The sequence below is a fragment of the Pteropus alecto genome, unplaced genomic scaffold, assembly GCF_000325575.1.
Source record: "Pteropus alecto unplaced genomic scaffold, ASM32557v1 scaffold98, whole genome shotgun sequence".
Taxonomy (NCBI): domain Eukaryota; kingdom Metazoa; phylum Chordata; class Mammalia; order Chiroptera; family Pteropodidae; genus Pteropus; species Pteropus alecto.
In genome coordinates this window covers 15,553,493-15,567,736 of record NW_006443570.1, presented here as the reverse complement: position 1 = coordinate 15,567,736, position 14,244 = coordinate 15,553,493, and the positions used below count along the sequence as shown (strand labels likewise).

Sequence of the window (14,244 nt, the reverse complement as noted above, 5' to 3'; positions counted from 1 at the left end):
CCCCCCGCGCCAGGTCCAGGTCCCTCATTAAAGAACTGCAGGTCACCCAGAACCCCTAGATTCTGCTTCATACTGTGGACAGCTGAGCCACCGACATCCACCTTCTTCGCTTCTTGGCTTCTGCCAGGACCAAGAGTCCAGGTGGGTGGGTAGGTGGGGGTGGAAAACAAGGGGTGGGTTGAGCAATGGGATGCCATTATCCCATTGAGATAATAGGATAATGGCATCCCATTGCTCAACCCCCCCTTGTTTGAGCTCTGCAAACATCGCCCCTTTCTCCATGATAGGAAGAAACTGCTACTCAAAGACTAAAACACACTTACCAGGAAAAATGCTGTAAAGAGGTAGGGGCAGCCCACACACTGTGAACATGATTTGAACTCTGGAAGGACATGGTGTGAAGTACACAAACTCTGGGGCAGGGTCTGATTTAATTAATTCTGGCTCTTCTTGGATGTGAGGGCATGGGCAAACCATTTAAGCTTTTTGGGCTGTTTCCTCATCAAAAACATGAGGACATGAGACCAGTCCAGGCATGGCTGCAGGGTTACTGTGACAGTCATGGGAGAGCACACGCCACAGAAAAAGTGCCTGCAGATAGGCCCTTGGCAACTGGTGCCTCCCTTTGCCCCTCTCACAGCCTTACCGCAGCTGAGAACCACAGCCAGCCACGTGCAAAATCGTAGAACAGGTGAGGGTAGGAGATGGGGGGAAGGAACATGAGGTTAGAGATGCTGTGGCCCTGAGCCACAACAGACTTTATGCAAGGGTGGTATGGAAGTTCAGCCTGAGTCTATCTGCCTTAGCACCTGAATCAGAGAATGTGGAGGCAGAATGCATGGAAGGCAAGATGTTGGTCAACTGCCTGTGGATGTCCTGCTGGGGATTCACTTCACTGTGAAATCTTCACAGGACAGAGAACCATTCTCCCATATCACACCACACCCACTTCTGCTAGAGCTCTTACCACTGCATGCCCCATTAGAGAGGGAGTCCTCCGGGACAGCCAGCTCCTCCCTGTCTGTACCGTGAGAGCCTAGCATAGTGCTTGGTGCGTGACAGGGCCTCAAGAAGTGTGCTGTGTGTGAGAGGCTGAGGAAAGCACTCCCAGAGCAGCACTGGCAGGCAGAACTCCCTATGATGATGATTGTTGTCTACCTGTGTCATCTAATACAGTAGCCTTGAACTATTGTGACCAAGAACTGCATTTCTAACTGTATAGAATACTACTTGTTAATGGAAATAGCCACATGTGGCCATTGCTTACCACATCAGAGAGCATAGCCTTAGATTAGCCTCTGGTCACTATCAGAGGCTTCAGCCAGCCTCTCTAGTCTCAACTGGCCTCTCCCTCACAGGCACAGGGGAGAGAGAGGCCAGGTGACTTCCTGCTAAGTATAGTTCTGATGTAGCCCAGTGTAGAAGGAGGGGGCTAGACAAACTTAGCACAGACTTTGGTTGAGCCCTGGGATTCTAGACAAGGAGTTATAACCCAAACACACAAAATATAAGTTATTTACTTGGTTACAGATTCTGGGGTCTGACCCGGAACAGAGGTGACATCTGGGAAAGGAGCAAGGGCAGGGTAGCAGCAAGGGTCTAGTCATTGCCTAGCCTCCTGCCACCCTTGCAAGGTAGAGAGGAACGGCCAATGGCTGAGCTCCATGGTAACCTCCTGTGATCTCCAATCTCCTGCTCCGGGGAGGGACCCCAGTGGGGTCTAAGCAAGGACAGCAGGCCACACTCATTCTCAAGATCACCACCTCAGTCTTTGGTCTCTGTCAGGGCTGGCAGCTGGCACAGGCTGAGTCCAGGCGGGAGTCAGAGAGAGCTGTGGGATTTCTCATCTCCTCCATCTGTGGAGAAGGGAAGGGAATGGGATGGGGAGGCCATTGCAAAAAAGGGATGCTGCCACATAATCCCAGAAGCCCAATGTGGGAAGAACTTGTAGTTTCCCCTCAGTCATCAAGAGCCTGGTTACTGTCTCTGCTCCAACCACCCAAACTCAGGCTACGCACCCACTGCCTGCCTCAGCCAGGGCCTCGGCCCAGGGCCTGGCCCCTGGGATGCCCACCGAAGTTGTCCAATGACAGGCCTTTACAAGTACACAATGCTTCAGGTTCCAAGGTGTGTTTACGTCCTATCTTTGCTCTGTCTACTGAGGTTTGATAACCTCCAAGAGATAGGTTATCCAAGCTCTCCGAGACTGCTCACTGAGAGGCAGAACCAGGATTTGAACCAGGACTTAGGGCCCCCAGTACAGCGCTAACAAAAATTACCACCTCGCACTGGGGCGAGCCTGCACTCACTTGGGTCTCCCAGATCCCTGCAATTCCCATAGCCCTCCCACTGCCCGCTGAGAACCTGGCTCCGTACACCATCTCAGTGTGGGCACCTGGAGAGCCCTGAGAATTCTACACCAGAAGGGAAAGTTGCAGAGAATGACGACTCAAAGACAGGAGAGAGCCAAGCACACCAACCACCACCTCCCCCAAACTCACATCCGGAGGCATTTGTCCTTCCCACCACTTGCCACTCTCTGGCCATCTGGACTCCAGTCGACAGCATATACCTAAACCAAGGAGGAGGAAGAGAGAAAGTGGGGCAGGGAGAAGGCTTGGGAGAGGATGGCCAGGCTTCAACTCCATACCCACCCCTTGCCCACAAGGGTCAGCCGTACCTCATCTGCGTGGCCTGGCAAGTCTGTGGCCAGCTTCTGGGCCTTCACATCCCATACCTTCAATGTGCTGTCACTGCTGCCACTGACCAGAAGCCGGCTGTCAGCTGACCATGCAATCTGGTACACGGAAGCCACATGGCCACGCAGGGAAGCCAGGTATCTGGGCCAGGGAAAAATGATGGTGGATATCAGATCTTCGAACATGTCTGAAGGGTTCTCTATGCCCATGGCAGTGGTTCTCAAACTTGGCTACATGTTAGAATGGATACAAAGTCCCACTGCTGGGCCCCTACCCCAGGCCAATTTAATGATTACTGCTCATTATATGTTTGTAAAACTTCTCCAAATGTCATTTCCACAGTGCCTTTTGTCAGGTCTCCATACCACTTGACTTTGCACACCTTAGGATCCAATGCAGCCATCTGCTTAGCCCATCTGCCTGATATCCCAACATGACAGTTGCTTGCTGACAGGTGGCTGCAACTCTTAGGTCAATACAGACTAGCTGTGTCTATTGAGACAGGTTATTAGGCATCTCTAAGACTCAGTTTCCTTACCTTAAAAAGGAATTGAAGGCCTAGGCCTATCTCAAAGGGTTGCTGCGTGAAAATACATGACTGACACATAGGTGCCGAGGGTATTCCTTGATCCTCCTTACCCATGCCTTGACCTCTCCTCCAAACTAAGGAACCCGAGGGCACTGTCTCATTACAGTGCTTTTCAGACTTAATGACAAGCAGAATCACCTGGTAGCCTTATTAAAATGCAGATTCTGTGGATATTATCAATAAATCAGCAAACATGTTGGGGAGCATGTGAGGAAAAAGGAACCCTCAAACACATTGTTGGTGGGAATGGAAATTGGTGCAACCACTATGGAAAACAGTATGGAGGTGCCTCAACAAATTAAAAAAAAAACAAACTACCAAATGACCCAGCAATTCCACTTCTGGGTATTTATCCAAAAAAAAAAAAAAATCCTAAACACTAATTTGAAAAAATATATGCATCTCTATGTTCACTGCAGCATTATTTACAATAGCCAAGATATAGAAACAATTTACATGTCCATCGATGGGCGAATGGATTAAAAAAATGTGGTACATATATATATAATGGAATATTACTCAACCATAAAAAAGAATGAAGTCTTGCCATTAATGATAGTATGAATGGACCTAAAGAGTATTATGCTAAGTAAAATAAGTCAAAGAAAGATAAATACCATATGATTTCACTTATATGCAGAATCTAACTAAATGAACAAACAAAACAGAAACAAACTCATAGATCCAGAGAACAAACTGATGGTTGCCAGATGGGAGGGGGGTGGAGGGATGAATGAAAAAGTTGAAGAAATTAAGAAAGTATAAGTCGCCAGTTATAAAAATAGTCACAGGGATGTAAAGTACAGCATAGGGAATATGGTCAATAATATAATAACTATGTATGGTGTCAGACGGGTACTAAACTTACCAGGGTGATTACTTTGTAAGGTATTTAAATGTCTAATCATTATGTTGTACAACTGAAACTAACATAATATTGTAGGTCAACTATAAATAGAATATTAATTTAAAAAATTTTTTAATGCAGATTCTGATTTATAAGGTCTGGGGTAGGCCCTGAGGTTCTGAATTTCTATCAGACTCCCAGGGGATGCCACTGCTGCTTGTCTGTAGACTACACTTTGAGGAGGGCCAGTTTTAAGATCATTTCTCTCTTCAGATATGAAATGAACTATCATTTTCAGTGCCCACTTAATGCTGGCGCTAAATATACCATCTCATTTAATTCTTGTAACAAAGCCGACAGGTAAGGAGTCTGCATATTACAGAAGACGAAACAGAGGCTCAGAAAATCCAAACACTTGCCAAGGCCACACAGCTAGTAAGTGGCAAAGCTAAGCTCCTTCCAGAGGAACAGTGGCCCTCCTCTCCCTCCCCACACCCCCACTCACTTGCCCGTCTTGCCATCCCACAGCTTGATGGACTTGTCAAAGGAGGCGCTGGCAACGATGCGGGAGTCGGGGGAGAAGAGCACCTGGTTGATGAGGGCCTGGTGTCCCGTCATCCGTGCGAGGGGCTTCTTGTCCTCTGCTGGGGACCACAGGAATAAAGTGAAGTCGTCTGAGCCAGACACCAGCCTCTCTGGGCCCTGGCCCTAGAGGAAGCAGAAAGCACACTGTGTTGGACACAGTATCAGACAGGAGAGTCTGACCTCGGCAGCAAACACAGCACTTATGTCTCAACACTAGCAAGGAGGCCAGAACTCAGAGAAATGAGGCCACGGGTTATCTCCCCCAAAAGGCAACTTTATGAACATGGGACAATTTCTAAGATATGTAGTTACATGAAAAAGCAAGGTACAGAATGGTGTGTTGAAAAGGGGAAAGTTTTTACATGTGCGTTTGTGTACATATGTATGTGTACAGACATGTACTGCTTAATGCCAGGGATACATTCTGAGAAATGCATCGTTAGGCGATTTTGTCACTGTGTGAACTTCAGAGTATACATAAACCTAGAAGGTATATCCTACTACACATCTTGGCTATATGGTACAGCCTACTGCTTCTACACTATAAGCCTGTAAAACAAGTAACTATACAAACGAGATTAAATCAAGCACAAGAGAAAACGATGCAATCAAGAGACATGTCAAACAGGAGATGTATGAGGCTGCTGCTCGCTTAACACGGCATACTGTTTATAGCAAGCTTTTTTTTAAATAAGTATAAAGAGTATACTCTAATAACAATAAGAAACATAGTACAGTAAATATATATACCAGTAACAGTCATTTCTAATCATTACCAAGTATTATGTACTGCGCATAATTGTATGCGCTATGCTTTAATGAGACTGGCAGTGCAGTAGGTTTCCACCAGCATCACCACAAACACCTGAGTAATGTATCACTAGGATGTTAGGACAGCTATGTCACTAGGCAATAGGAATTTTTCAGCTTCATTATAATCTCATGGGACTGCTGTTATATATGAGGTCGGCTGTTGACTGAAACACTGTTACGCAGTGCATGACTGTATTGTACAGTGTACATATATACATGCACTTTGGGGAAGGAGAAACAAGATACTGGTGGCAATAGATGCTTCCCGAACGAATGGATGAATGTATGGCAGAGATGAGAAATATTTCATTATCTACCTTTTTGTGTTCTTTGAACCTTAGATCATGTGACTATGTTACTCACACAAACTAAATGAAAAAAGAGAGAGGTACCTTGGGAATGCAATAGACAGCAAATAAAACGAAGTGAAATAAAATGATCACCAGGACATTAAGCTTTTAGGATTATAAACTAGGGTTATCAAGAACAACTTTCTAGAAAAGGTACATTCTGAGCTGAGGCTAGAAGGCAGAGGGGATTGAATGTCTGCAAAGTGTTGTAGGGACTAGCAGAGGATGACACAGAGCTGGACATGCTGGCAGCTGGCACATACCCGCACAAGGTTGTATCGGCTCAGAGCCCTCTCCTTTAACTCCTGCACTGTGTCCACATATCGGAGAGGAGAGAAAGAGATGAGGAACAAGGCTGATTAGAAAATCCAACACAAATAGCAAACACTCCCCAGGCTTCGTCTGACTCTCACATATTAAACTAGAGAACTAGCTCTTTCTAGGCAGCCCACTCCCCACTTCTCCCGCTCACTCACAGGACCCTTTGAGGTCTTGGGCGTTAACTGAGGCCTCAGCTGGCTCAAAGGCCCCTGTGCGCAGGGCATAGTCAGTGCTGAGGGCCATGGTGTTCACCCAGTGGCCGTGGCCTTGCAGAGTCCGGCACAGCACACCCTATGGCAGAAGGAGACAGGTCAGACACACACATCGCTCTCCATCCTAGGGAACCTGCACCCCCAGATTAACTCCAGAAGACTCAGGACATTAATTTATTGTGATTTTAATCAAATGACTTTGGGCTCAAATCTCATTTCATTTGCAAAAAGAGGGCAGTGGCTTAGATCACTGTTTCTGAAAATATATTTCATGGAAGGGAAGTTAAGTATATCAGAATAAAAGAGCTCCAGTCAAGTCAGTTTGAGAAATGGCAGGTTCAATAAGGCTAAACAGGCCTTCTAGAGCAGGAATTTCCAGAGCCTGGCCATGCTAAGGGATACTGGAACCGCCACTACAGTGCAGCACCAAACACAGGACTCCTTGTTCCTGAAGCGCCTCCCCAACCTGGCTCTCAGAACATGCTCAGGAAACACTGGTCAATGTTCCTTCCAATGCTGGTCCCATGGCCTGAGATTTCCCAGGCTGGGTTCTGAACCCCGTTAGCTCTTACATCGTGAGCCCTCCAGACTTTGATGGTGCGGTCCTGGGAGGCAGAGTAGAGAAGCCCGTCTCCTCCCCACCGGAGACAGGTGACTGACTGGGTGTGCCCAGTGAGGATGCGCTCACAGCGGCCTGCACTTGTGTCCCAGACCCGCACGCTGCCATCCTTAGAGCTGCTGGCCACGTAGCGGCACTCGGGGTTCCTGAAGAGGGGAAGGGAGACGTGACCTCACTTCTGACATGGCAACACCTGTCTTCCCACGGCACCTCCCCATTCCCTAAGCAAGGGTAAGGGGCAGTGTCTTGACAGCTTTCTGACCCCAAGATCTGGCTGCATCTCAAGGCAGCTCTAAGGCCCTGTGATGAATAGCCCTTTCCCAAGCAGCAACGCAGGTCAGACCTTCCTCACTTCTTGCCCTGCAGTTACTGTCAGTCTTGACTGCTCACTTCGCCCTTTAAAATAAAACTCTCTGTCTCATGCAGGGGACAGCTTTGAGCCCCTCGTTTCTCATTCACCCCAGCTGTCAGTGTCACTTACGCATGGAGGGGCTCCCAGCTCAAGCCTGTGATCCACTTGCTGTGGCCAGCGAGGGTCCTGCCCACCTGCTTTCCTGTGCTTGGGTCCCATAGGAGAATCTAAAGATAGAAGCTCACCAAATAACCTTCTCCAACCTGTCCTTGCCCCACCAAAGGTTTTCCGCCCACCCCCACCCCCACCTCCCTGAAGATTCTGACCCAGCTCCCAGGAAGAGAGCCCCAGAGTCCCTGCCTAGTTACCCTGACCCCCATTTACCTGGCCATTCTTGCAGCCTGAAGCCAGCTTCTTGCCATCTGGGGACCAGGATATGCTAAGGACCCAGTGTCTGTGTCCTAAGAAAGAAAGGGAGGGAGAAAGGAGGGACATCTGTCTTTATCCCCAGTTTCTAGCAATGCCTGGCACATTGCTAAACTAGTTGCTGAATAAATGAACAATCGAACAAAACAATCGAACATAAGGCTCCTAGGCAAGGGAGAATCCATCCCAAGTGCTAGAGCCAAGCATGTTGCCACACAGATAACACTGGCATTTTCTAATAATTTCCTACATAACATAGGGTATAAAGTGTTTTCACACGTCATCCCCTATAATTCTCATGATAGCTCTAAGGTATGAAGCAAAGCAAGAATTATCACCCCCATTTTCCAGATGAGAAGAAAACTGAAGCTTAGAAGAGAGCATGCCCTACACTCACAAGGTCGCCAGCTAGAATGTGGTCAGTCCCCAGACCAGCAGCATTGGCACTATTTGGGAACTTGACAAATTCTCAGACCACACCCCAGACCTATGGAGACAAAAACTCTAGGGGTAGGACCCAGCAGTCTGTAGTTTAACAAGCCACCCAGGTGATTCTGATGCATATTCAAGTTTTAGAATCACTGTGGTAGAGGCTGGATTTAAGCCAGGTTCTCCTACTAGCCAGTCAGCCCCTTCCCACAACTCCACACTGACACTTTGGTTCGGTCTGCTTGTTTAAGTTGCTGGCTGGGCTCAAAGGTACTGTTAGTCACTAACTAGATGTGAAAGAGTTGGAATCTGCTCTGGGCCTCCTCAGGAATGAAAGAGCTGAGCGAGTCATCTGCCTATAACTAAGACCCCCTAAATGGCTAACTGCATACCGACCCTGGCATGTGAAATGCGGTGTCTCAGTGCTGAGATCCCAGAAGCGCACAGTGGTGTCTCCGGAGCCGCTGGCCAGGTACCTGGGGAAGAAGAGCGGCTGCCTGACTTTCCCCAGGTCAGGGAGCAAGGGGTAGGGCCCACACCGAAACACTGCACACATGAATGTCTGCTGCCTATTCAATCATCTTCTGGCAATAGCATTTGAGACTGGACTTCCCTCTCTCCCCTGAGGAGAAATGTAAAACTGATGCTATCGGGAGAAAACTTTTAGGTCATTTCTTCTCTTCCTTCCTTAAAGGAACGGCCACAGCTATAATTAGATTTAAAGCTTCTCATTATCCTCATAGGACTGAGAATAAAGAAATCCAGTTTCACAGATGAAGAAGAATTAACTCAGAAAGGTTAAGTGACTTGCCCAGGTCACACAGCTAGGAAGGGGTAGAGCTGAACTTGCAGCTCAGATCTCTTGAGATCGAATCCAGGAAGGGCTCTTGCAAGGCAGGTGTCCTTGGTCTCTGGACAAAATCTCACTGGGGAAGTCCCTTGCTTCCAACTTGAGCCCAGAGCTCGGGTCTATTGGGTCTATGGAGGCCCCATCAATCGTAACTTGGGGGTACTCTCCTCACCCCAGCCAGAGGCTGCACCCCCACACTCCCCTCCACAATTCTGCAGCTGTCCTTACTTTCCTGTTGGGCTGAAGGCCACAGAAATAACCGCCTCGCTGTGACCCTCCAAGGAGCTGGTGCAGCGGGTCACAGCACGGACCTTGAAGATAGCCTGTGGCTGATAGATGATGTCAAGGACCTTCTCTGTCTCCACTGCCTGGGACTCCAGTGTCCTCCCCAGTGAGGAGACGATCTCAGCATCGTGGACATAGAAAGCCAGGGGCAAGGGATCCTCCTGGAAGGCAACAACAAAGGGAATCTTCCCCATTAAGGGATGAGCAGAGGCTACCTCCACCAGGAAGCCTCCATACTGAGCTGTGGAGGTAAAGCTTCTTTTCAACTACCCTGCTTGAGTTACCTCCATCATTCCGCAGAGAAAGACCTTTTTAATCCTTGAAGAGCAACTATAGGATGCTTACATAGCACTTTTAAATTCTTTATTTGCATCCCACAACAACCCTGGGAGGTAGGCATTAATATTCCCACTTGATTAAAAAACAACAAAAACAACAAAAAACAGGCTCTGAGTAACTACTTACTTGCTACTGCTAATGACTAATTCGGATTCCTTGGTGTTCTTTAAAAGGAACACTAAAGTCCAGGATGAGGGTTAGTATAATATTACAATGTTTTCGAAACCATGCTGTATAATGTGTAAGAAGCATCCAAAAAGATGGTTGGAAATGCAAACTCTCTATCTCACCCCAGAGTCTGGTGTAATAACTCTGGGGTGGGATCCAAGTACAGCATTTTTAATGGTCCCACCCCAACAGAGGGCAACACTTTGAAACACTGGCTTGGAAGTGCACGGGTTTTGAGTCTGACACATTTAGGTTCCAATTGCAAATCGACCATCTACTGCGTAGCACCGTGCAAATTATTTAATGTCTCCGGGCCACACCGTAAAATATTATGTAGAGGCTGTGGCGAAGAATCATTTGACAATGCACCCAATGCGTTCAAGATGCGGTCCCTCTCCGCAGATGGTCCGCTATGGGCGGCACGTAAAGCGCTCTCAAACTGATGACATCTTCCTACCCTGCCCCAAATTAGATGACACTCCACCGACTCGCGCCAGGGTGTTTCACCCACTGTTGGTGAGTGGTGGGGCCCTTGATCCCTAGATCTTTGGTCTCCTTGTTCCCCGTGGGCCCGACCCAGGTAGCGCCGCCCACCGCTCACCTGGGCCAGCAGTGCGTTGCACACGAGCTGCAGCTTGTCCGGGGTGATGTCCACGGGCACGTCGAACGGGGAGCCCAGCAGCTGCCCACCCTCATCCTGGAACTGCACTAGCAGGCGCTGCACGTCGCGCCGGGCCGCCTCGCCCTGCACCAACACGTGCGGCGGGCATCAGCCACGTCGCTGGGACGGGAAGACCCCCTCTTCCGCCTCCCTCCGGCCTCGGGGACCCTGGGCCCGAGCGCCCAGCCGCGGTGCCCCCGCCCCCACTCACGCACATCCACCGCCACTGTCGCCGCCATCCTGCGTCCCCACGTGGAGGAGAAAGACTCTGGAGGGACCGAGCGCCGCACCCGTGGTCTGGCGGTGCCGCAGTCCGGGACATCGCCCTCTGGTGATGCGGAGGGAAAGTGTCACGCCGCGCCGGGCCTCCGGCCTGAGGGGTGGTCTCACATGGTATCCACCTCCATGACCTCTCCTTGGACGGGAAGCTGCCGCCACATTCAGTCCCTCCAGGATACAAAGAGCCATTTCTCTCTTCAGAACAGGGATTCTTGCCCAACTTGAGAGAGGGGAAATCGAGGCTTTGAGCGGTAGATTTTCCCCAAGATCACAGAAATAGAAAATGACAGAAGAGCGAATAGACTCCAGGCAGGAGCTCCCCTGTAGGGGGTGTGACTTACAAAGCCAGAGGCTTTTGGGTTGAAGGCAAGAATTAGTATTCCTTTTTTTTTTATTTGAAAAAGTGACTTTTATTGTACTTTTTACTGCACACGCTTATTTCAAAAATTAGAATAAATGGATAAAAAAAGGATAAAATAAAAATCACTGTAACTTTATCCACCCAGAGATAGATTACTTTTTTAAAAAATTAAATTTATTGGGGTGACATTGGTTAATAAGATGATATGTTTCAAGTGCACAATATCATAACACATCATCTGTATATTGAATTGAGTGCACATCACCCAGAGTTTAGTCTCCTGTCACCATACATTTGACCGTACATTTACTCTCTTCAACTTCCCCGCTCGCTTCCCCTTAAAATTCTTTTAAAAATGAATCCAATCAATTAGTAATACTTGATGAGTACAAAAGCAGAAAATTTCTGCGGTTTTTAATACTATAAAGCAGTAACTATAATAATGATAGCAATGTGTCAGGCATTGTTATAAGTGCTTTACACATATAACTCAATCCTCGCAACAATCATTTTCTCCCCATATTACAAATGAGGAACTGAAGCAGAGATCAAAGAACATGAGTGCTCTTACCAGAAACCCAGGACCTTCCTTGTTAGCTCTCTTTTCCCTCACCCCTCACATCCAGGCACTCTCTGTCAGTTTTGCCCAATAAACCTTCCTTAAAACTGTTTTCTTGGTCCCCACTGCCACACTCTGGTATGAGTCACTATGGTTTCCTACAACAACCTCTTCACTTGTCTCCCTGTTTCTACTCTTGCCTCCTCTCAGGCGCTCTCAGGGTTCAAACCCCAAATCTGGTCTGTTATTCTCCACCCTAAAACCCCATAGTGGCTCCCGTTACATGCCGGGGGCGGGGAAAAAAATCTAACTCTTTATAATGGTCCACTCAGCCTTACTTACCTCTCCAACCACTCTTCTTTCTTTAAGATCAAATCCTTCTAGCTTTGTCATAGTTCTTCTAAGGCATGACCCTTCCTGCATCAATGCTTTTGTACATGCATTTTTTCTCTGTCTGGAACTGTTATTAATGGAATTGTGTCCCCGCCCAAATTCATATGTTGAAGCCCTAACTCCCAGCATGACTGTGTTTGGAGATAGGGCCTATAAGGAAGTAATAAAGGTAAAGGGAAGTCATAAGGATGGGGCCCTGGTCCAATAGGACTGGTGTCCTCATAAGAGGAGGAAGAGATGCCAGAGCATGCATGCATGCACTGTCTCTCTCTTTCTCCCTCTCTCTCTTTCTCTCTCTCTGCACTCATAAAGAGGCCACGTAAAGACATCACAAGAAGTTGTCTGTCTACAAGCCAGGAGGAGAAGTTTCATAAGAAACAAACCCTGATGGCCTTGATCTTAGACTCTTAGCTTCCAGAATTGTGAGAAAGTGAATTTCTGATGTTTAAGCCATCTAGTCTGTGGTATTTTGTTATGGCAACTCCAGCTGACTAATACAGGAACAATTCCTCATTCTTCAGGTCTTTCCTTAAATATGCATTCATTCATTCAAAAAATGTGTTGAGCACTTATTCTCTATACCAGGCATTGTTCTAGGAGCTCTACATATATTAACTCTTTTAATCATTTATTTAGGGAAATCTTCTTGAAAGGAAGTCATGTTTTCCTTTATATGTTTTCAAAACATCTAGGTATCCCCCATATTTAAAATCACAGATTTATGGAGTTATTTCATCCATTCATTCAACAAATATTATTGAGCACCTACTACATACTACACACTTGGAATGTGTAAGTGAACAAAATGGACACAAATTCTTGCTCTCATGAGTGTTCTCTGTTTCTGTGATCATTCACAGTTCCTGGCACATAGTAGATGCTTAAGAAATGCTCATGGAATGAATAACTAAATCAAGATTTGAAGCTATGGTTCCTTAGACCTAAAGTCACAGAACCACAGTTCTCTGTCAATGGCAGGATCTTTTATCATATTACCTTGTTGCTATGGAAAACTTATCCCACAAAGGGGCCCAAGGTTTGGAGTACCATGAGCATAGGAAATTCATTTAGCCATTTATTTATTTATTTAATCAACAAACATAGATCAGACAAACATTTGTCATGGCTGGGCCTTGTGTCCAGTAGGGCAGTAGAACTTATTCAGGGTCATAGCTGTGTATTCAAAATCACAGAGTCAGGAGAAGAATCTAGTGTGGGTAACCCCCCAAGCTTTTCTTCAGTGTCTTTCTCAGCCTGAATAAGATAAATTTGAAGTTATATGAGGTGGGAGAACAGAATGATGGTAACTGAAAAAGAGCATCAGCATGAAGACACCATTCATTCATCCACTTATTCATTCAGGAAACACGCATTGGACAATGACTCTGCCAGGCTCTACACAAGAGGAAGTCAAACTGCATGAGATGCTGTCCTTGCCCTCGGGGAGGCAGCTCACAACTCAGGGTTGGAGACACTGAAAAGCGAGAGAGTTCTGAGTCCAAGTAGGGACAACCTCATAAATTTGCCTCAGGAACCCTCAGTCAAATGAGGAGGAACAGTTCCCTAGGGGGATCCTCTTTGATGATGAATACATAGTTCTTGTCCCAGGAAGACCTCCTTCTGATGAGGTAGACTCAGCTTATCCTAGGAGAGTTCCCAATCAAATAGGGGGTACAGTCCTTGGTCTCCAGGAATTCCCAGGCTGACCCAGCTCTTGCCCTAGGAGAAGGTCTGGTGCGGGGTATACAGGACCCATCTTCAGGGAGTTCCCAGTCAGATGGGAGAGGAAGATTGAATATACCCATTTGCTCCAAATAGGGAGGAACAAGAGAAGACAGGCAGATCAAAACAGGACCTACTTACATTAAACTGAGTTAGTAAGTCTACTGGTCTTTCTGAAAAGCAAGGACATTTTCAACAAGTGAATCTCAGAGGGGTAGTAAAATTGTGGACAACTAGAAAAGGGGAAGGAAATTTCGTCCCTCTTCTTCCCTCTTCTTCCCTCCTCCTCCCTCCAGAAGGGTGTTTCTGGAAGTCTCCAGTTCCTATGGGACCTGGGCAGCTGCTCTGCAGGTCTCTAAGACTGTCAGCCCCTCAGCTGTCACTC

The 14,244-nt window shown here is 47.3% G+C and overlaps 1 protein-coding gene across 2 annotated transcripts; it reads right to left on the bottom strand.

Annotated features, from left to right (window-relative positions):
- Positions 1 to 1,499: 1,499 nt before the first annotated feature.
- On the bottom strand, positions 1,500 to 10,875 carry NLE1 (notchless homolog 1). 2 transcript variants are annotated; one of them, XM_015599058.2, is made up of 13 exons: positions 10,761 to 10,875; positions 10,486 to 10,629; positions 9,321 to 9,538; positions 8,639 to 8,718; positions 7,772 to 7,848; positions 7,517 to 7,614; positions 6,989 to 7,181; positions 6,360 to 6,495; positions 6,147 to 6,193; positions 4,641 to 4,843; positions 2,681 to 2,840; positions 2,502 to 2,572; positions 1,500 to 1,856 (listed from the first exon to the last, which is right to left on the bottom strand). In XM_015599058.2, exons 1-13 carry the CDS (start codon positions 10,782 to 10,784, stop codon positions 1,844 to 1,846), a joined length of 1,464 nt encoding a protein of 487 aa, XP_015454544.1. In that variant the 5' UTR covers positions 10,785 to 10,875; the 3' UTR covers positions 1,500 to 1,843. The 2 variants fall into 2 exon arrangements, with proteins under 2 accessions (XP_015454544.1, XP_024897561.1); XM_025041793.1 differs by having other exon boundaries at positions 9,404 to 9,538; positions 10,761 to 10,874.
- Between the last annotated feature and the right edge of the window lie 3,369 nt (positions 10,876 to 14,244).

Coding starts and splice junctions, on each gene's coding strand:
- NLE1 (XM_015599058.2), bottom strand. CDS start 10,784: ATGGCGGCGACAGTGGCGGTGGAT. Junction 9,539..10,485: donor GCAACGCACTGCTGGCCCAG/GTGAGCGGTGGG, acceptor GTTGCCTTCCAG/GAGGATCCCTTGCCCCTGGC. Junction 4,844..6,146: donor GCCGATACAACCTTGTGCGG/GTATGTGCCAGC, acceptor TGCTTCCTCTAG/GGCCAGGGCCCAGAGAGGCT.